The following is a 24395-nucleotide window of genomic DNA, read 5'->3' on the forward strand; positions in this document are numbered from 1 at the left end:
ATCTCTACATAAAAAAGCCCACATTTTCATAACCACCAGAGACATATAAAAGCTTTATGAAATCATATATGCCTTAACACTTTTAGTGCACTAATGCAGAAGAAAAATATGTACAAGCATCAATAAATACCATTCTTTATTTTGCCATTTCCAAGCTCTGCAAAGATAATGAAAACCTCTTTTTTATGAAACTGGATTTTACACGTATACTGTGATGTCTCTAGTCCTTCCATAACTGCAAGTGGTTACTGGTTCTCTCTTATAAAGCTGGAACTCATTTTTGCATTTATTGCACTGAGACCATGAGATATTATATGTTTAGAAGAGCTACCTGTGATACAAATTCAAATTCAGCATATCCTGGAATATAGGTTAATATAGTTTATCTAGGAAAAAATCCTTTATTTAAGAAAACTAGTTGATTTTAAAAATGGGAAAGTTCTAAATTGTGCTTTTTGATAAAACTGCAAATTTCTCCAGATCTGCTGGTATAATTCAGAGCCTGACCTAGAGGACATAACATATCATAAATTAATTTACCAGATAGATGATTCCTTCATTTTTTATTTCATCTTTAATTCTGTCAGACTTTTCTGAAAAAGTGAAAAGGTCAAACATCTGATAATTTAACTTATAACATGTTCTCCTTTGTCATATCACATCAGACTGAAAGACAATTTACTTAATTTACAGTACTATTAATGTAATTAGTATATTATGTCCTCTGGATCAAATTTTGTCCTCCTTTCCACCAATGAATCTAGACAGACTTACTGTTTTATTAAGGGCAGAATTTGGAACAGTTAGTAATCTCTCCTTTTACACGTATTTAAGAAGAGAAAGGCATTTCAAAACTGTACATCATCTGAAATTTTTGGAAGATATATTTAAATATACTGTCCTTACCAATTCTCCTCATGTTGTATTTATGCATCAAAATCAGATGCTTAGTTATGTACAATCTAGAGATACTAATCAGAGGAGAAATGACATTGTTTCTGAGTATTGCCTGTTAGAGGAATCATAGGTAAAATACGGTTGGGCAGCCACGCACGCTTTTCTTCAGGATTGAAGCCCCCAACTCTTTAGCTGCAGATCTTGTCATAGGAGTGCAATTTCATGGATATATCATTTCAGAGTCATCTTACACAGGACTCTGACTAATAGGTAGTCTGAACACTCATCTTATTTTCTAAGTATGATGTCCCCTGACAAGATAGTTATAATATACTCCTCAGAACTTTTAATACTTAACTCCTCCAAGAGCAAGACGACAGAAACAGTTCCCAACTCAATCCCACATGTACCCAGTGAGTAAAAGCCCTTGAAAGACACTCAACTCAGTACAGCCTCAGATGCTTAATAATCCAAATGTATTTCTCCTGAATAAGCTAAACAAGGGAAGAAATGCATTTACAACTGAGTCTATCAGGCACTACATTTTGAAATACAAAGAGTCTTAAGGGCTCTAAACCAGTTTCATAATGATGAAGGGTCATAATAAGCACGCATGCACCAAATGGCAAATAATAATTCTTACCCATTTATGTTTACTCATGGAAATGAGATTAATGAAAAAATGTATTAACTAAAAAGAATGCCACAGATGATTAAAAAGTATAGTTTTCTTTGTGAAAATACAGCACAAGAAAAAAGACTTTAGGCAATAACATGCAGTGGACTAATTAGAAAAAGAAAGTAGGCCACCTTACAAAAATCATACTGTTTAATCAGGCCATGAAAGCAATGCAAAGCGAGTAACAGAACACTGCAAGTTGTCGAGTCAGATCTTTTAATTTCAGTAAGAGGCACACAGATCAAAGAAGGATTAGATTCTATCATAGTATCACACTGATGGCATACATATGAAAAAAGTAGGGCATTTACACACACTCTCTCACTTCGGTGCTAAAATTTTAATGTTGTTTCACACTTAAAAGGTAAGTGTGAAAAGTAACTCTTGGCTGATTACCAAAGTGTCCAAGTTAAAATACTGTCTTCCCTACTGAGCTTGTCACACCCCAGTGAAGAACAAAAATATTTTTGGGGGGTAAATTTCTTAGTTCAACGTGTCAACTAACACATTTAAAACCTTTTCCTTTATTTCTGCCACACCCACATTCAGACAAACTACACCTTGCTTCATGTGGGATAAATAAACCCATTTTTCTCCCATGCGTTCTGGGACTGCAGTGTTTAGAGAAATAGGGGAGGGAAAAGGAAGGGAAGCAAGCAGTGCTCTGGTAAACCAACAAAATCTAGACAGACAAGCTACAGCTTGCTGAAAGCCAAAACTAATCTGCCCAGATGGGTGCTTAGCTCTAAGACAGTCTGGATCTGTCCCAGAGCTAGAGTAACACAGGCCTAAGGCTGCTGGAAAGCACTACTAGGGTATGTATGCATGACTTGAAAACAAAAACTGGTTTGAATTAAAGTTATGAACATACTTTAAACTGAAAGACAAAAAGGTTCAGAAGTTTTCCACTGTTGTTAATAAGAAACATAAATAGTTCAGCAGCGAGGTGGAAAAAACATCTGTAAGACAATGAGGAGTTTTACAGCTTTTGCCTCCACAAAGTGTTTCGAAAGTGAAAACTTGAAAAAATCAAAACAGCTTTATGAGCAAAGTGATCTTTTTCACAGTAGTTGAAAAGTAGTTATAGGGAACCCAGCACAACTCTAGGCATCACTTCAGCCATTGGAGAGCCCAAAACACAAAGGAAATCCTCAGTCAGATGTTCTATTCAGTTCACAACATGTGAACCCTTTTAGCATAGAAGAACACAGAGCAAGATTGTATATTCCAAATGATACAGCCTAGGAAGATACTGCTCCATCTCCTACAGTGAGGATGCTCTAAAAATGTGATCTGCACACTGTAGTTACCTGACAAACCAGAGCAAGGGTCTCAGCAAGCCACCTAACTACAACAGGATGCACTTAATAAGGAGCTAGAGTGTGGTAAGCCTCTCCCTGTGAGACAGTTCCTACAAGAACTTCGCCCTATGAGAAAGACACTATAAAACCACAGTGATAAATAGCTCACATTAAGAAGTCTGGAATTTTATTTTGGATGGTTAGAATAGCATTTCAAAATTATCATAACTAATTTCTCTATGTGATTTCCAATGTATTTTGTTTTGACTTGTATAATTAAAATACTTAATACTTCTGTGTTGACTTTGTGGCTACAAAAGAATAATGCAAACAGAAGAAGATAGAACCAGACGTTTCTGGCTTGACTTGAAATAAGCCAAGTCTGACTTGAGTTGTCTTTTTATCTACATGTGTCTAGCTTCCAAAACTACAAGAGACAAAATTGGTGTAGATTACATCATCATTTTTGTAAATTCAGCTTTGAATGATATAGTTAATTACATAACAGAGATAAGGATATTTTTCTTTTATGGAAAGACTGTAAATGTAAATGCTTTCAGAGGTCTCAGACTTTACTAAAAAATGAATCCTGAAGAAAGTTCAGCATACAAACATGAATGTCCAGGGACACCTGTTTTACTTTGTTATGTCAACCATTCTCTTAAACAGTGAAATCAACATGTATGCAGCCATGAAGAACATTCAAATGTTTTCTTTTTTTCACCTAACTTTTGTAAGCATGTGTTAGAAGTCTTGCATAGGACAGTGCCAGTGAGTAATTCATAAAAGTTTGATGAAAAACTTAAAATAGTCCTCAGGAAAGACAAAAAAACCCCCCTAAACATTAAATAACCTCCCTATTCTGTAAAACTGCATTCAAAGTACTGGATACCAGTGTGCTTTGCCCCCTCAACTCATCCACTTTCTTGCTCCTGTTATTATTTTGAAATAAAAATACAACATACATCCTATGCTTGAAGTCAAAGAAATGAAGTTTACTACTTTAGGGTCTGTTCTAGCAAAGAATCTGTAATTTTTGTCTTCGTTTCCACTGCCTATTTTCGTGGCTCTGCTATGTAACACTAACTGCACAACTAGCTTCACTAAGAACATTTCTCTATATTCAACTGTATTCCCCTTCAACGCAGAATAGACAGGTTTCTTTGAATCCTACATGGAGAGGATCAGCTCTGCCATACTTGAAGATTGATCCCCTCCTCCCCTCTTGATCCCTGTAGTGCTTCTCACTCCATTGGGTGCAGCTGTGTAAGACTGCTGATAGATGCATTTGGAAAACACCTGAGACTGGACAAGTAAAGTTATTTTTTCTTTAAAACCGGTGCTTTTTGCTGATGCTTGCTTACCTCATTGTCTGACTCCACCAGCACTTGATCATATTCACTAAGAGCTACTAGGAACATGATAGATGTGACGTTTTCAAAGCAATGTATCCATTTTCTTCTTTCTGATCGTTGGCCTCCTACATCCACCATTCTGCAAAATTAACATCCACATGAATTCCATAAATACCCTAACAGATAAACACACAAGCATACGCACAATGACAAAATTCAAGAATTTAGTTGAAAACACAGTTTGGTTTGGTTTGTTTTTCTTAATGATTTTTTCCATTGATATTTAATGGAATCTGTTGTAAGTAGATGGTGAATCATATTTGCTTTTAAGTCTGATATGTTTTCTATATTTAAATTATCGTGGGTCTCAAACCCTTCAGATTTCTGAGATACAAAGGTCTCATGAGCAATGCATGTCCTGTGTATTCAGCAGAAACAGACGTGAATAGAGGAGACCTGGTGGTCTGCTTTTTTCCCCTCAAATTACCAGAGTCAAAGTTCCCAACATGCTAAAGCTGTACCATTTTAAGAGGACAAATACAATACAATACGTATCTACTAAATTTTTTAATAGCAAAATTAAAATTCAAATTTGCTCCCAGTGTATTCCCACTTCATCCCATGTCTCAGTGTAACTACACACAGATGTCTAACTTGCAATTGCATAGTTATTTTTTAAACAACTGTATTTGTACTCAAGTAGGGTGATTACTCTCTAAAGGAGAGCAATTTCTAAAAATCAACTGCACAAGTGGTAACTTTGTATTCCATAATATACATGAATTACTAGGATACATGATTGCATTTTCAGATTATTATTGCAGGTTTTCTATCAGTAATAACTTCCTTCAGAAAAAGACAAACCTAATTGTCTTTCATGCTTTTGACAGCTTTAACATCAGTTCCTTATATTTTCATGTAATTGTCCACATATGATAATGACCAAGCTCAAATTTTAAAAACATAGAATAATTGCTTTTTATGCACTTGCAACCAATATCCTATACATGGTACTACTAATGTAAAAGGAAACAACAGAAACAAAGTAAGTGCGTGTTAAAACTTTTTCCTACCTGAAAATGACGCTTTGCAAGTCGAATGGATATTCAATGATCCCTGTTGTTGGGACTCGAACTCTGAGCACATCTTGCTGAGTTGGCAGATAGGTGGAATCTGCTATGCGCTCCAAGTCATTAAGATAGCTGTAGACAGGGAGAAACAACAGGAATGCAAGACAGTGACACCATCATCCCACTGAGGAAAAGAGAAAGGAAGACTAGGGAATGGAATGGGGTAGGAAGAAGTACAACAGAAAAAAGAGCATTATCGGCATAAAAGAGGGGACAAAGTATAAAAATGTGCTCCATCCTCCCTTCCTGTACACTGTCATAGCTTCAGGTAAAATCTGCAGAAGGGTAGCATAATTATTCTGCTTTTTTTTTTCATACACACTTGCTTGGCTTTCATATGTAAATTCACCAAAGATTCAAAGTTTTCAGTTACATAATTTTGGCAATTTAGAGACAAATAGTATTATAAAATGTGTGAGAAATACAAAATTGCAGTTTTATTTGAATATGTAACATATTTCTTGATATTCATTCTGCAGTGTCTACACAGCTACATGGACAGACAAACATGAGTCTCCCAAGCAACAGTGAACTGCTATAGAATAGATCATTATCAGTCATAAAATGACAGGAGGATAAATGGTACTGCTTGGAGATTACATTAAAAAAAAAAATTAAAAAAGGAAAAACCCACCCACTGACAAATTAAAAGACTCCCCAGATCTTGTTATCAGAAGGTAGCACTGATTATTTAGTGGGACCTCTGGCACCTGAAAGTCCTGCATTCTCACTGAAACTTGTGATTAATTTAGTAAGCCTGCAGTACATGAAATACACGCTAGTTGGTTAGCAAATAACCCAAAATTGTGATAAAGTTGCTTGTAAAGGTTCATTAACTACAACACAAAACTCTTCTGCTATTGCTTAATGGTGGGCTTCAACCATAAAGCACCAGTGTACTGGAGGTTTTAATTAATTCTCATAAAAGAGATGCATGAGAAAAAAGTGTACCAATGCATGTGTGATAGCCTGTTTGGGTCCAGAAGCTGGTCTTCTCATGAAATCAGTGCACCAGGCAGCTTCGGCTCTCCCCATGGTAGATGTCTGGGAGAAAGACTGCTGCAGGAAATTAAGTTCTTGGGCATTTGGTTGCTTCCCAGCACAAGAATGACCTAGAGCTAGCCCGTGAGAAGATAAATTAACCTACGGATGCCCTCGTTCATTCTAGGGAAGGAGAGCAATGATCTTATAATTTATCGAATGATGATGAAGTATCACTAAGCTCTGAATATGTTCTTTTCCTTGTAGTTACTAGTGAAGGTGCTCTTTTTAAATAAACCCACACAAGAAATAATTAGACTTCTAGATGCTCTGAATGATTTCTTAATGAAATAGAGAGAGCAAGTTATCCTGAACAATGACAGAAACTAAGCAGTTTGATTTCTACCTTACAGCAAAAATACAGAAGAATTAATTTGTTAGGTCTGGGAGGGAGCCAAAACCATTATCAAATCTCCCTCTCTATGATCATACTCATGAAAGATTAATCCGATAGTAAACATGGAATGTGAGAAAGTTACACATAGTTAGAAAGATGTATTGAACCATATATCTCAGATAATTCAGAAGCTACTACTCTGGAAATATTTTCTGAGAGCACTGATTTAGTTTCTGCCAGTAAGAAAAAGTCTTGAGAGTCTGAGCACTTCATCTGCCCTCAGGTGTTTCACACAAAAAATAGAATAGACAAGCACATCATCAATTTGTTGGTGAAGGAAAAAAGAAAGTTTTAAGTAAACAAAAGCTACCACAATAAGAAACTGACAGAGACCCAGAACTAGCTTCTTTTTCCCTCCCACCCTCAAAAAAAATGGTTTTGGTTTGGTTTTGTGACTATTTCGGAAAGATACAAAGAAACATTGTGGGTCAGGACACACCACAGTGTTACTCCTGAGAAGCAGGAGAATTTTAACTGAATAAATTGGTAGGTGGCCCGTTTACACAACTGCCTTCTTGGCAAGCTTCAGCTGCGGACTCCAATGTGACCGTCGTTACTGCACCTCTGCCCCTTCAGCACCGTGGACATGTTACTAAGATACACTATAATGTACATCTGGCTGATTTTAGAAAGGCAATAATGCAAAGGTTATTATTAAATAGTTAAATCTCATCTGTGTTACTGGAAACCATTTGCGTTACTGGTTGGGTTTTTTTGGTCCTAACACAAATCACTGATGTCATCACACTCCAGAAGCATTAATTTATCCCTTATCTTTTCCTCATTCTCATGCAGTTCTGCTCAAGTTCTGCTCATTCAATTACTAAACAGTAACCTTCTCACTCACTTCACCCACTGCACCTTAGAAAGCCTATGCAGTCCATAGAAGAATCCTTATGTATCTTTACGAAGTCCTATTTCTTTTCTTAGATTTCTTCACTTAACAGATCAAAGGATGTTGGGCTAAGAGGTGTCCTAAATTATACATTCAAACCCACAATCAAGAAAGCAGTGTCAAAACCAGTAACAGTACCTCACAGGGAAAAAAAAAAAAATAGCATGCACAAAATGCTTTAAAAAGAAAATCTTTGTGATACTGACAAATCATAAACAGAATCTACAGTCCAACAAAAGAAATTTAGAATACATCCTGCATTTTCTTTTTGAATGACATTTAACCCCTACCACTTTTCTAACTTAGATCTTAATACACATATTATTGTATCCATTTATTTAAATGAAAATACCCCAGTTATTTGTTGCACAACCTTTTAAATCTTTTATTATTGCTATTTTCATGTTGTGAGCATACAGCAAAGTCAGTGAAACTCTTTTTAAGAAGAAAAAAAACTTTTTAAGTTTTGATTTATTTATTAACAGACACATTTCTGTTGTTACTACTACTACTACTACTTGTGCTGGAATTCAGATTTTAATGAAGTTTGTGCATTGTTGCTCTGAAGCAAAGAAGTAGATATTTTCTGCTACTGACTTGAACAGTTCTGCAGATCAGTTACACTTCCTACTTCCTGTTACCATATGAGGATATGTAACTTCACATTCTGCTATCAACTTAAGGAGGTTAAACATGTTCTGAAAATCAGACTGAAAGTTTTGCCTGCAGCAGCAACATGACGTTCCCTTCAAGATAACTCTAAAATCACTAAAAGCTCCTGAAGTCTCTCTTAAAATTCATGTAACCTCTAAAACAAAGTAACACAATTAATTAAAAAAAAAATCTATTATCTTTGGGTAGAAGCATACAATGGTTTGAGTCGTATGGGAACATAAAGATCATTTACTTCGAGCCTCCCTGTCATGGGGGTAAGAACATGTATCATTGGGACTGACATGTGGGTCTTTCTTTTCCATTGTACCCACTGCTTTATAGCACATCTGAAGATTTTTGATATACTGTAGAAATGAATTGTCTCTCTTCAGTTGGGTGCAATCTTCCTAAAATGCCAGTTGGAGCAAACCAGCACACTCACACTCAGTACATTATCATGACTTTTGTAATGATTGCATAACTCTATACTTCTATGTCCATAGTGCTACGTAGATAAAAAAGAAGACATTTTCTCGTCTCAAAGCACATTTTGCATTGCATTAGGAGGGGTGGGGTGACAGTCTGATTTTTCTGAATAACTGATTTGTTGGGTTGACTCACTATTTCAAAACACTGAGAGGCAATATGTAAATTAATAAAGATAACTATTTATGTTAAAAGAAAAGACTACTGGAATACCATTAATATTTAAAGATACAGTACTGGCACACACAATTTTCACATATTGCTATTATAGCCATTCTTGTAACACTGCAAATTTAGAATTTCATTTATTTGGTTTATCATAGTTTAATTCACTGCCACAACAAAGACTTGTATTTTCAAATCTTCCTCATACGTAAAGAGTTGGAAATTCAACTTTTTTCTTCCCACATGAAAACTGGGTTTTAAAGAAATTCTCTGATCGCCAGAGGAATGCAGCACTGCATGCATAGGCTTTAAGCATCCTACAGTTTATTAAACTATTTATTTTTAAATTAATTTAGCAAGCAGCAACTTTAAATAAAAACATCCAAACGTGCTAATTAATGCCAATTCTTTTCCACCTTCAACTGTGTTGGCTCAAGCCCCACTCTAGCTGCACCTCTGCTCATCCCCAGCTGCCAGCTCTTTCGCTTGTGCAATGGCTTGATAATACATTTCTGACAAAATTATGTGGAATAGTGAAGAAACACTATTGAAATTATTCAAATTAAGCCAGTTTATTTGATGGACACAGCCTGGGGTGTGGGAAGTCCATAAACTCCAGCAGGAAAGCAGGGTGGAGTTACTTCCTCTACTGGCTTATCTGCAACCAGAAGAGAACTTCTGAAGCCAGGGCTATGTGAAATGTCTCAAGTCTCTGAATTTAGATGGGTGAGGAGTGAAAGAAAACTAAGATTTTAATTGAATTTTTTTTATATCTGCTTATTAATAAACTGATTCATGATGGCTTTAAAGCATTTACCTAAGGCAGCCCTAAACAAAATACTGACAAATATATCACTCACCTGGGCAAACAAATCCTGTGCATATACAAAAAAATTAAGCACATAAGAGATATGCACAGAGTATTTTAGGGTAACTGCCTAACTCACAATGTATGCACAAGTACTGCAATCAGCCTTTGCAATGCAACTAACTCTTCAGCGTATACCAGAAATGGCTACATAGGCACTCTTGCAAACAAACCGCAAGACTTCTCATAAACATGAACTTCCACAAAAAGAGTGTTGCCAACAATTGCCCAAACCAGATGTTTCCTCAGTTTATTAACTTCAAAATTTAAAATCATAATAACGATATGGATATTGGAAGTACCCTGGCAGCTGTCCTGAGGGTTAGTCAAAAACGGGGTAACCACCAGCATTACCACAGGGAATTCAGTTGTACGGGTAGCAGCAACTGTGCAAGCCATGTAGATCTCAACTATATGGCACTCTGAGTTTATTTTTACCACCTGCTAAGAAATGTCTTACTTTGAGACACACTGTAGCTATATGGCCTCTTATCCAAATAGTACTTACTCAGCTAGGCACTATACAAAAGAATAAAAGAGGGAAAATGACATAAAATTACTTAAAAAAAAAGGCCAAACCACATAGGTCTGAGTAAATTTATAGTACAGACCAAGTTTAAAAAGTTAATTATACCTGTAATTAGTTTTGTAAAAATCAGTTTTAATGGCTGCTGAGGTAATTTTCCAGGGGGTTGCTATAGCTACAGGCAGAAGGTGCATTACTGTGGCGATGCGTGTGTAATGAGCTGCTGGCAGTGGCCCTCCCTTGACGTCAGGAGAAACTGCCACCGTCTCGCAGCATGCTTGTGATCAGCATGCTGACCAGAAGCGGAGGAAGCTTTTTGTTTCCCAGTCAGCGCTGAGAGAGAAGTACTTATTCTTAATGTACTTTATATCACCTGTGACAAGGTCCAAGCTGTAGCCAGCTTCAGGGAAGCTGCCAGGCTATGAAGGTGCTAACGATGCCCTGGAAAGAGAACATGTTTCAAAGGTACTGTTTGTCTGCATTTCAAAATAAACAGCAGGAGCGGGATCATGGGAGTAGACTGACTGGCTCTGTAGTTTACTACATGCCTTTCCCATACAGAAATCAGGCAAAGTAGTGAGACTCCTAACCTTAATAATCAGACCAGAGTTGTTCTAACCAATAACCTTCTTCAAGAAGTTAAAGATAACCCGTCAACATGAACAGGTAGCTTCACATTCAGCCTCAATTAATTTCCCAGGGCTACATCACCTAATGAAGACAAACCATCAAAACTTACTTGAATTTACTTTCAGTGAATGAGCTCTTGAAGCACTTTCAATATAAAGAAACATGGGTCAGGCACTTCAAAAAAACACTCTCCTCCAGCCATGAGCTACTATTTTCCAGCATCTTTGAGGTCAGATTTTTGTTGCAAGTAATCAGGGATAGAGTAGCATTTTCTCAGGAATAATTCTGTAAGATGAATTTCTGTAACTTTAAACTAAGTTTAGTGTATAGCCTAATTAATCAACAGAAGGCATTAAGGCATGGGCAAAGGTAGAGAAGCTACAGCCTTCATCCATCTGCAACACTTGTTTCCCATTCCGAGGCTGAAAATGACATTAGTCTATTCATCAGTACGGCCCAATAACTCTTCCCAAACTCAGCAGGCAAACCAATGTAGCAAGATGCTGAAATAATATTCACTAGCCCATTAATAAACTTTGTGCTTAGAAGGAGTCTGCCTGTGAGACCTTGTGAGCACACAAGTCCCTGGGGAGCAGAGTGCCTCTGAAATGCAGTGCTAAGGAGAAGGGATCCACCTGGCACCACACCAGGAACACTCCCAAGAGAAATCTCAAACAAAACCAAACATGCTGAGAGGGAGGCAATTATTGGCACTGATAAATGGGTCAGTCTAAAATCAGTAAAGATGACTTGTTACCACCCAGCCAGCAAACAACGTGACTTTCTTAATCTGTATGGGTGGAATGAGAGTACAGGGGAAGTGGGAAGGGACTATCGCCACGAAACTCTACAAAGTTTGTCGTTTAACAAAGTTTGTTGGGTGATTTCAGTGTAACCACAGCTATAAAAAGCAAGGCTTACCAGCAACATTTCATATGCAAATGCTTTCACCGTGTTCAACCACATGTAAGACAAATACTGAATGGCTGATTCTTTCAGGTATGATAGTAACCATAAACATTCACATCTTTTCAACCATAAAGCTCTCAGGTTTAACACACACACAAAAAAAATCTTCCTTGAACTTAGGATAGTTCACAGGTATGACCCTCTACAAAATGCTCTCTCTCATACACATACAGCGGTGGGGCAAGTGAAAATAAAACCCTAACCAAAGCCTATGACTAAGGCTAATCAGGCAAAGTATCTACTAAGATTTGATATATCTCTGTCATTTGGAGCCTGGCTATTCTGGAACTGGGTGGGGCTACCCTCCATACTGTTGTTGGAGTTTGGTGTGGTTTTGGGGGGTGTTAGAGTTTTTTTGTTTGTTTTGCAAAACTCTGAGCTGACTGATGAGATCACTCCAAACTAGCACTAATTTTGACCATGTGCTGGAAAACAAGCTTTGAAAGGGAAAAGCCTTTTTCTGCATTTCTGAATACACATACAACTTGCTTGTCTTTCAACTCCACATATGCAAAACGTTAAAGTTGCTGTAGCAGGACTTTTCCTACCTCACAGAGCTGCCAGAATAACTGACACAAGTGTCCTTTTTGCTAACATGCAGCAGCACAGTAAATGGAATCAATTATCAGTGTACAAACACGAGCTGTGAACAAAGCTAAGTGTAAACAAGTAATGGCCATGTTTTCAGGATTTCTGTCGAGGTTTGCATTTCTAAGCCTCTACACCACTGGTGAAAAGTTGAGGCACATTTACCAGTTTCCAGGACTATCTAATCTGAATCAAAAGTAAACACAGTAAACTTAAGATCTGTGCAGTGAGGTAGGAAGAAGTCTGCACTGTGTTCTTTTTATCCTTATCCCTCCCAAATCCTACCTAGCTGTCTCCCTCAATTTCCTACATGGCTAAAAGCCAACCTTAGCAAAAGCAAAAAAAGGCAACTCATCAAATAAAAAAAAAATGCTTGTGCAAACTTTTCTTAATTGGAAATGTGGTTTAAAAATTATACAGATATTAAAACCATGTTCAGTACTGCATGAAAAAAAGGATCCTGAAAGAAATACATACTGTATGCTGCTTCACATAACCCTACTTCCCTTTCTGTATTTCCCTGGTTCTGTTGCATAATATTCAGTTTTTCTATAGGATGCAGTGCTTTGGTATGCAGTAGATTTCATGTCCCATCTTTTTCAGACCTTTCTTATAAGTTTGGGGACTATATCTGTAAGTAAGATAAGGTCAATACTTGATCTTAATCTTCAGATTTTCATTTTTATTTGCTGTTTTTATCTTACTGCAAACCTTAAGCAAATAAGGCTATGTAAACTGTGAATACATAAAAGCAGAATCTACCATTCTGCAACACAAATTGCCCCCAAATATAGCTTTAGCACCTTCAAGTACATTTTTACAAAGTTAAGGGCAGAAAGAATCAATGAACAGTATGAAAGTAACTCTTAAATAATGATATGGTTATGTATCTTATAAATCAGGAATATATGGCTTTCTCACCCCCAACGAATGACTGTTACACAGACAGTTGTTCATAATTTGCTTCTCCAGTGTCAGCTCCATAGCAGGTCTCAATTTAGGACAGTATTAGTCCTTCTGAAAGGCTCACACATGATGCCCTGAGAACTGCCTACAGCTTTATGAAATAAAAGAATGAATGTTCTGATCACCAGAGGCAATATCAGCAAATGGGAGTAAACTGCTGTAGTAAAAACTCAGATTCAGACACCAATCTTTCCCCTTGTATGCCCCTAAGCACATCCTATTTAGCACACAGTAATTCCACTGAAATGCAGATGTTTCAGAAGTGGCACATGGAAGCAACATGTTATTTTTAATGGATAGGTATGAAGGAATTAATTGTTCAGCGGAAGTTATGAAAAACTTCAAACTCTGATGGAATACTGTCATACAAAAATTACTAGATGACCAAAGCACTACAATTCATACAATGTTTTCACAAAAGGTGAAACATGAACTTTAACAAGCAGACACCATTAGGATTTATCTCCTTCTTCCCTGTTAACAATCAGTGATATTCTGAAGATGTCCTCAGAGCAACACTCTGGAGCTCTTATTACATGATAAAATACTGGAATCTGCATTTCTGTAGCAACTGTCCAGCTACCTCAACTCACACGATCACAAGTATATGCACAGCTGTAAAACTGTAGGAACTAAGTTGTTAAAGGTGATAGCAAATGCAGGAACAAAAGGCTGAAAGACTCCGATATATGTATGACAATGCCATGGCATGTATGACTAATAAAGCAGTGCATTTGAATAATAACAAAATGGAGTATTAAATACCCACTGGCATAGCTAACCAATAGGGTAGGAACTTGGGGGAAAATTATACTTAATTATCTGAAGTGTTAGAAAACACAGCCATGGAAGGGAAACTAAACAGATATCCTCAGTGCTTGTGTAGCAATTAGAAGGTCATTGGTTGGAGGTACACAATGACGTAATACTTTGATTTCATGGGGCCAGAAAAAAACCGAAGTTTTTCAGCAAGGCTCCGGGACACTTTCCAGTTCTAAATAAACACTTCCTACTTTCTCTTCATGAAGGGAAAGCCCTTAGTGTCATATTGGGGAAAAATGGTGATGAATCTCCACAAATTTCAATTGCAACTCAAATTCTGCAAGTTGTCACATAAATGTAAAATGCTACTTATGACAACTGTCTCTCTTACTGACAACAATAAGACTGTTGTCCCTCCTTTCTTCAGGCTTTGAAAAGCCATGATATAATCAGATTGCTGACTGGTAACCTGTTTACATTTGGGTAAGGTCTTGAAATCCTGTACAGTGCAGATTGAATGATCTCATCTCACACAGATATTACTTAAGGCAATCCACAGAGTGATGTTGGTTTACATCTGTCTCACACTGTGAACAGTATCTTAAAGGGAAGTGGTTTAGTGGTAAGCAAGTGGCTAAGTCACCCTGTAATGTATATGTAAAGTGAATAATCTCTATTTACCTGATGTGCTCTTGACTTTACCACAGAGTAGTCTAGAAATTGCTTTTAAAAACAAAATGAACACCCAAACTTTGGAGCATCCAATGGCAAAGGAAGAGAACAGAATGTATTTGCTGAGCCTCCAAGATGTTCAAATCAACTCCCACGATACAGGAAATTTTCTTTCTTAGACCCTACCCTCACCTCTTCTGGTAAACACACATCTGATACATTATTCCAGGGTACTAGCTGTGGGTATAGAAACATCAGAAGCGTAGCTAGCAATGAAAAAGCAGGTCAAAAGATGACAGAAAGTGCAAGTATAGAAACATACAGGATATATTAGAAACCAGACGCACAATTTAGAAACAATAAAAGAAACAGAAAATACAGAGGAAGAGATTCAGAAAGACAACGTGTAATAATTGATGGGCGAAAAAAAGCAGTACAGGGAACAGAGTGAAAATACTACTACTATAAAAACACAGGGGAAAACTACTGAGAAGATGAGAGGCTTATGCAAGGTATGAATGAAGAACGTGTGTGACTTATTGACACATATGCTTACAAGAGATCTGGTGGACAACAAACCATTTTGGTTTATACATCAAGTCAGAAGATATTACTATGGCTCACCAAGTCAACGGGCACCAGGTCCTTATTTCTGTCTTAATGCCTTGTGAATCCCAGTAGTAAAATTTTAAACATTTAAGCAATTCAAAGCTAGCAAATTCTCTTTGGGTGTTTTATTGCTAAACATACACACTGAAACATTGTTTCTTTAGTTTCTGCTAATTGTTTTTACTGGACTTACCTACCCGAAAAAACTCTACTTGCAAGCATAAGTATATGAAGGGTCTTCTAAAGACTCACAAACAGTGACTCGCAATTCTAATTTAAAACAGATTTTGCAGAAATCCATAGTATGAACTGTAATAGATTATAGTTAAAGTCACCAAATCTGCAAAAACTCATGTTAAATTGCTAAACATGTTGAACTTGAAAAATAACTAATCAACTAGTATATTTATCTTTTGCAAGGCAATGCACTAGCAGTTTGCTTCTGTAACTGCTTAATGAATTATTCCCTACTATTTTTAATAGTACTCAAAAAATCCACTATGGCAACAATTTCATTAGAACTAGGTGAAAACTATGGTATTCAACACAATCTGAAGTAGTATCAGATGATTATTTCCTACTGTGTTGGGTTTGCGTGGCAAGGTTTTGGTAGTGGGGGGGGGGCTACAGGGGTGGCTTCTGTGAGAAGCTGCTAGAAGCTCCCCCTGTGTCTGATAGAGCCAATGCCAGCCGGCTCCAAGACGGGCCCGCCGCTGGCCAAGGCCAAGCCAATCAGCGCCTCTGTGATACCATATTTAAGAAGAAGAAAAACACTTAGAGAGAGAGCTTTTGCAGCTGGAGAGAGGAGTGAGAAGATGAAGGAAACTCTGCAGACACCAAGGTCAGTGCAGAAGGAGGGGGAGGAGGTGCTCCAGGCGCCGGAGCAGAGATCCCCCTGCAGCCCATGGAGGAAGGATGAGGGGGTGTAGAGATTCCACCTGCAGCCCATGGAGGACCCCACGCTGGAGCAGGTGAAGGCACCTGAAGGAGGCTGCGGCCCATGGGAAGCCCATGCTGGAGCAAGTTCCTGGCAGGACCAGTGGACCCGTGAAGAGGGGAGCCCACGCCAGGGCAGGTTTGCTGGCAGGACTTGTGACCTCGTGTGGGATCCCATGCTGGAGCAGTTTGCTCCTGAAGGTCTGCACCCCGTGAGAGGGACTCCATGCTGGAGCAGGGGAACGATGAGAGGAGTCCTCCCCCTGAGGATGAAGAAGCGGCAGAAACACTGTGAGATGAACCGACCGTAACCCCCATTCCCTGTCCCCCTGTGCCGCTGAGGGGGGGAAGGTTGAAGCCAGAGGTGAAGTCGAGCCCAGGAGGATGGGAGGGGTGGGGGGAGGTGTTTTAAGAGTTGATTTCATTTCTCATTCCTCTACTCTGTTTTGCCTAGTAATAAATTAGATGAATTCCCTCTCTAAGTTTGGTCTGTTTTGCTCGTGACAACAATTAGTGAGTGATCTCTCCCTGTCCTTATCTCGACCTACAAGCATTTCGTTATGCCTTTTCTCCCCTGTTTAGTGAATGAGGGGAGTGAGAGCGCGGCTCTGGTGGGCACCTGGCCTCCAGCCAGGGTCAACCCACCACACCTGCTTTGGAGAGTAGGTAATTCTATTTTCATCCTCAAAGGCAAGCACACAAATACATACATTTATTTCAGCTTTAAAAACAGTATCACATCTGTTGTGGAAACAAAGTTAGGACCTACAAATACAAGAAATTCAAAGTATAAGACAAGCTCTGCTTCACCTTCTACTCAAGCTTGCTACTTATTTCAGTATGGAAACAATATGAAAGTATATTGTCAGTAACTTGTCTCTGAAATTTTCTTTTCACTATTTATGCACCCTGAAGTTTTTCACTTTATGTAATATTCTATTTGTTTCCTTATCACTAAAAACCAAAACACGGTATGGTATCTTTGGGGACAGTGAGAATCCAGACAATAAAAGAGATGCCACCGTGCTTTGCACCACTCTGCACCAAAATATGCATACACAAATGATAAAAGTGATAGTTTGGGAATGTAACCAGCTCCGTAAGACAGCAAACTGCGTAGAACAACAGGCACCCTATGCCTGGGCCAAAAATAGCAGGCAAAGAACATGGTGTAGTGATAGCACTGGAACAAATCTGAGGAGATCTACCTCATGCACCTGTAGTTCTTCAGCTGCCTAAATTGCATCAACAAGGTAAGTTTGTCTTGATTAAATCACATATGAAGTGTTGTGCTAAATAAGAATCCTCAGACTATTACTGTGCAGACAAGTGCCACCCCAGACCTCTCATGTCTGTAGCCCTGTTCCAATGAGCTTAATGGGAGCTTTGTTGTGCCTTTCTGTTGTTCTGCGCTTTCCTCAGTAAGAGGCTTCCACTTATGTACACCTGACAAATGGAGACTGAAATGATATCAGAATGTTTTTTATAGCTAATACAAAAATTCATGTGGAAACCATGAAGGTTTTTTCCACAGCTTTAATAACCAACTATGCTATATTTTTTAATGTTGGTCAACATCAAAATGTCATCATCCCTTACCATCATCCATTTATTCAACAACAGATGAGAAATTTTATCTGAGCTATATGCTACATTACTTGAGTAACTGAATTTCATGGAGTCAATCTTCAGGCAGTCCTCAGATTCCTATTTCATAGCGCTATTTTATTAGATTCCTGCCCCAAGAAACTAAAGGCAGTGTAACATTTCAGACATAGTTTTTTTAGTCATAGAGATGTTTAAGTTAAAGTGCTTTTCTTGTTGTCTTCCTGGTACCCATGTTCTTTAAAGTTTAGGCTTTGTTTGCATAAAAGAAAGGCACTTCAATAAAACACAAGAACCCTTGCTTAGTACTATTTACCTCACTACCAGGACTGCAAAAGCAATCTGTCAGGGAAAAAGGGAAAACCTGGGAAAATACGTGTCTGGGGATTATAATTTTTATTAATTGTATGGAGGTCTACCTTTATTGCTCTTCCCAGTATCCACTACTGTCATACTACATTAAGGTATTTTTGTCCAGCTTTCATTTGTGAGCGTATGTCTGAGGAGAGTAAAGGTTTGAACGTGTATAACAAAAAAACCCCAACATCAGTGATTAACTATCATTAGTTAGAATCTTACTTTAAGACTTCAAATGATCACAGATTGTCATTCTGTGAAACACACACAGATATTATCCTACACTAGATGTACTCCACTCCTTAAAGTATTCTCTGAATTCAATTTCGTAAGTGTATGTTCAGGTATGTTTGTGCTGCATATGTATACAAACATGTACACAGACAGATAGCATAAGAAGCCAAAAAGTAAAAATTACTTTGTTAGAAACAGAAAATAATATATATATATTTTTTGTAGCCCCCATGTACTTACTATTTAGTTGAATCTGATAACTGATACTCCCGTCGTCTGTCATAACACTCCTGAATTCCAGGATCATTCCACAAGCTTCTTATTGCATCTACATATGGGTTCTCAAAAGTTGACACCTTCTCTACATCGACTTCTCGAACTAACTGCGCATGAGCCTAATTCGAAACAAACAAAATAGTAAAAATTACTTCATTTTCTATGTTTGCAGACAGTTCGTATACAGTGAACATGATTAACAGGATTAATTTTTCACATTGGCCATATCACTGTGTACATGCAATTCGAAAAATCACATACCATGAAAAAGGTTGTGAAGGTGGAAAAAGGAGACAACCATTATAGGGTGTTTCAGAAACGAGGAAGAAAAGACCTTTACTTTTTTATGGAAAGTATATAGACCTCAATGTGGATCAGCATATTATCTACCTTTCATGCTAAAAGACACTGTTAAGCAGAATACCTACCATCCATTTTACCTACGGAACCTGGGACATTCGGACAACATAAAGATGGAAAAGACAGTAAACCCCCAAAATGTTAAAAGATGGATATTTTACCGAAATCTGTATTCATATGAACAGACTTAGTGATGGTGTAGCAAGGAAACAGTAATATTGATTTATTGGGAAAGACGTTAAAGTAAATGGTGAATGAATGAGAATAAATAAGAGTACTGAGTGAATTATGAATGAGTGATGATACGGTGTGTTCAAAGATAAATAGTGCTAAATATGATATTATAAAGAAAATTAATTAATAAACGTACATATGGGCCCTTATTTCAGGCTATGCTTACTCCAATCCAGTATTATTTAGATGAAATGGATGAAGTATTCACATTAAGATTCGTATTTAATGAAGAAAGCTTTAATTTTTCAGGTAAAATCTTACAGTATATAAAGCATACTTTTAAAACGATAACCAGTTAACTGACTTCACAGATTTAGACTTAGGGTAGCTGAGAGAATGCAAAGTAGCGAAGGAATTTGCCTTTCAGAAAGATTGATAAAAGAAGTTCTTAATGTTACCACAAACATAATAGAAGTTACTACTAAAAAGAAAAGGTTATTAGGAATTGTCTCTAGTTTCAACTTGCACTATAAATTACAGAGATTCTTAAAAAGTAATGTCTACAATTGGGAATTGCAAATACAAAATAATCCCTAATAAATCCATCACTCTCCTGCATACTTAAAATTTAGTTAAAGCCTATGGAGTCAGAACTACCCAGAAAACACAGCAGAATGATTTCTAATTTGTCCTGGAAGTATTATGTACACATTTCAGTAACAAATATGTGAACGTATGCATCTGTGTGGATATATATACAAACACATGCAAACATACACACACGGAGAAGACAACAGGTGAAAACTTGGTCAACCAAAAAACCTGAGAGGTTCAACTCCCATATCTAGTCTGTATTTGAGGTGAGGACACAAACCTCTTTCCATTTTAAATTAGGTGAAGGTACACTGAAAGGTTTTAAAATTATCTTATATCTTATCAAGCTCAGTTCTGTATTCTGCTGCCCTTGTGTACTTCCAGAAGAATGATGCCTGGAATATTTTCCACAGCTTGTGACAAACTGATAAAAAATATATTCGGATAATTATTTTTTTTTTGTACTTGAGCTCTGAAATCACAGCCAACTGATATCAACATGCTAACAGAGCTAAAAGACTAACTTATTACTCAAAAGCTTTCATTTGAAATCCGTCATAATTGAAGTATTTCGCCAACAGTTCCCTAAACATTCTTTAACAAGTGCTCAAGTATTCTACATTGGTAGAAGAGAAAATCTTAAAAGGTAATTACTTTACTCAGTTGCATATCTAGACTTATTACTATAAAATTGTCCCAGATCTTGCATTGTTTTAGTTATTAGTTCTGTATACTCTGCCATACAATTAATATGATTTTGCACTATGCAACCAAACTTGCAAAATGAATGATGATATATGCCAAGAAGTTGCATCCACTGCAAAATTTATTCTACTTTTTAAAAAGAAACAGCATTTCCTCAGTGAAGAGTGCTTCTACTTCCCTGGGGTTTGCTTGGGCAGATTTGCGACAGCTTGCACCCTACTGATACACAGCTCTTCACGTCAGTGCTGCTTCTCTTAAAAAAGTAATGCCCCTTCACATAGATTTCAAATCTTTACTAATCCTCACTTATGCCTTCTTGTTCCCAGAGGTACTCTACTTTCCTGTAGACACTAAGTTTTCTTTCCTTGAGAGCCTTTGTCAGGCAACATCTTTTGCTGGCTTCTAATTTCTGGTGGCAGTGACAGAGATGAAAATACAGGATCTCATCTATTGGCTTAATTTTTTCTTTTATTTGCCCTGGTACAAGTCAAAAGTAATTCTAGTGAAACCTTGTGAGATGGAGAAGCATAAATTTAATGCAGAAGAAGAATCAATCATGCATTATATGTGGTGTCACTACCGCTAATTACTGGTTTTAGTTTCCTTCCACTAATATAAATAGCTAATTTGGAACATAACTTTTGATGTTAGCACTCAAACATGAAAAAAATCTACTGACTCATCATTAAATGTTATCGAATACTACTTAGTCTTTACTAATCCTTTCTGTTTTCCCCAAAATCGACATTATATGGAACGGACAAAAAGAAAAAAGTCAAGGTTTTGCCCCTGAGAAAATTGTACCTTCTTAAAGGTCTGTCTTACAGGACAGCAATAATTGTTATCAAAGCATTAAAACAAAAAAACTCCAAACAACAGACCAAACTTAAGGATTCTGTAAGTAACACCAAATTAAAACTGGTCATTAAGATGTAAGTACTAGTTCAGCTGTAATGTTCCACAAATAAAATCTACATGGTGCAGATGACTTTGCAATCCAATATACTTTTGACATCAGCACTCAACATTTTCCATGGCCTTCTGGGAATTTAAGAATACTTGTAACAATTTCCACGCTAATTGCTAGAAATCTTATAAACACTTAATTATTTTTTAGCAAATCACATCTCTCCTAAATTTAAAAGCTTCTTCACTGATTTTTACAAGTATTTAAAAAAAGGATCCCAGAATAAGAAAACTGGAATTTTTGAGAATAGTATTGGATTCTGAAACCAGGAAATCTGTGCCTGAGGACATACCAAAATAGCTATCATTTCTATTTCTTCATTCCCCTCAGAAAACTATTGACAGTGTTAAAGCTAATTCTGAGCTTGAACAGTGTTATAGTTTTATGCTGGTCTTTCTGGCAATACTGTTTTGGCCACAATCCATTAATAATAATTATATTTATCTAATCTCTAGGCTTCATCATGTCAGTTTTCTACTTATTAACTTGATAATTTTTTGAAAGGTCTGAAAGCTTCTTAGGGACTTATTGGGCCAGCCAATGGATCTGGTCTCATATTCTCTCTGTATGCAAATCAACCTCTTGGAGCCTTACAACAACCAATGTAGCATGGAAAAAGGTTCATATTTTTGTATTTCTTTTGATATAGACGCTGTAATTTTCCCAATTAGCACTCCAACCTAACAGAATGATTTATATGAGGGAGATCAGGCAGAAATGCACAGTCTGTGTCAAAGAAATTCCTCTGGGATCTTAAATCCACAGGAGAAAGCAATATGCTTGAGACGCAGCAGGCAAGGTTGCTTCATATCAATGGTCTCTGTGGACTAGCTGACTTTAAGGTGCCCATTTAAAGAATTCTCTTACATAGAAGGGAACATCTGTTTTGTAAAAGGATTTCCCAAACAAATCAGAAAAAGCCTGTGGCTGTAGTGTTTGGCTGTCAGCAACTAAAGGATCAAGCATAATATTAGTTAGGTCTGGATAGTATAGTTTACAATGATTGCAAAATTGAGAGCAATGGCATGTGATCAGATCCAAGCAGTCCAGGAGCTGAATGGAAGTCATTACAAAGACATCATCATAACCATGGATTTGTTTCTTTTGCGGGGGAAAAAAATAATCTTAATAATGCAGCTTAAAAGCAGAAATAATAATTTCTGCTATCTCAACATCTGTCATTTACATATTCAGACCCTGGTGACTTGTAATCTACAAGTGTGTTTCATACAAATACCTTGCCTTATAGGGCTGTATACCAAGATGTATTGCTTCCAAGACTCCTGCAAACCTGCAGATATTTGAAGCAGATATAATATTCAAGGAGACTAATACTAGTCTCTTTCACTGTCTTGAAAACTAGATAGTTGGGGGACATGTTCCTTAACATGTCAGAAAGCAGCAACTTCTTACTGATAATCAGTCCAAAGTAGGAAAGTGTTTTTACAAACTATTTTTTGTGGGCTATTATGTAAGAGGACTGTAAAGATGATGTTGCTTCCCTTGAGCAACTTTAGAGCACAGAATCAATTAGAGTAAACAGGGACAAGGTTTCATGGTGTGCTGTACCAAAGAACTGTATTTAGATTAATAAAGTGTGCTATGAATTGCTGAAACAAGGCTTAGTGCAATGCTAATCATCCTTCAGTTGCTGACAAAGGTTAATAGGCTATCAAACTACTAAATCAGAATTTGTTACCCTTTCCTGTTTCACATTCTAACCTTTGAAAAGAAAAAAATAGCATAAGATCTTTGAAAAATAATTCCACAGGCATGTAACAGAATCTAAAAAAAATGAATTTGCATGAAGAATTATTTTTTTTTGTTACTGGTTATTGTCTGTAAAAAAAATAGGATAATGGACCGTAACCCATGGCTTATGGTCAGTACAATGAAATGATAAGGATTTAAAAAAAATTATGTTGTGACTTCAGTTGGAAATTTAATCCATTTAAAATGCATCATTAAACACTAGTTGTAATACTTTTATACATCTAAACACTGGAATAACAACTATCTGCACCTATGAGGTTTGGGTTTTTGGTTTTGGGGGTTTTTTTTGGTGGTGTTTGCTTTTTTTAGTAGGGCTCAGAGAAAGCTTAAGGAAATAGCTGAATAAATAAGAATTTAATTGTACACTGCAATCAGAGTCCTGAATTTTCCTGCTATCTTATTTACTTTTAAGCTGCACCAGACATGGAAGACAAACACGAAGTCACCATTACAGGGCTGCAACCAGAATATTCAAGCAAACTTTTATTGAGGATTGTATCAAAACTGTCTAGTGGAGGGTGTCCCTGCCCCCACAGCAGGGGGGTTGGAACTAGATGATCTTTAAGGTCCCTTCCAACCCAAACCATTCTATGATTCTATAATTCTAAAATTTCTATATAGACAATAGAAAAGGCTTCTGAAATTTACATTTTTGAAGTCATACTATTGCTATAGTCCTTCTTGGAAAAAAGCTTTTTTAATAACACAGCAAGAGAAACATGATGAAACAACTTCTTGTTACCCTAGCAGATGCTCTCACAAGTTAGAGACACATAAGTCATGCCAAAGGGGAAGACAGGGGAGGTTAGGTGTACAATTTAAAC

At 37.1% G+C, this 24395-nt stretch overlaps 1 protein-coding gene across 1 annotated transcript in view; it reads right to left on the reverse strand.

Moving 5' to 3' along the window:
• LOC129199427 (guanine nucleotide-binding protein G(q) subunit alpha) overlaps nucleotides 1–24395 on the reverse strand; it is a 135496-nt gene that overhangs the window by 20075 nt on the left and 91026 nt on the right. The window contains exons 3-5 of the mRNA XM_054809902.1: nucleotides 18963–19117; nucleotides 5306–5434; nucleotides 4242–4371 (exon numbers count right to left, since the gene is read on the reverse strand). Coding sequence (XP_054665877.1) covers nucleotides 4242–4371; nucleotides 5306–5434; nucleotides 18963–19117 — 414 coding nt within the window. The remainder of the gene's footprint in view (nucleotides 1–4241; nucleotides 4372–5305; nucleotides 5435–18962; nucleotides 19118–24395) is intronic.

This window comes from Grus americana, chromosome Z, assembly GCF_028858705.1.
Source record: "Grus americana isolate bGruAme1 chromosome Z, bGruAme1.mat, whole genome shotgun sequence".
NCBI lineage: Eukaryota > Metazoa > Chordata > Aves > Gruiformes > Gruidae > Grus > Grus americana.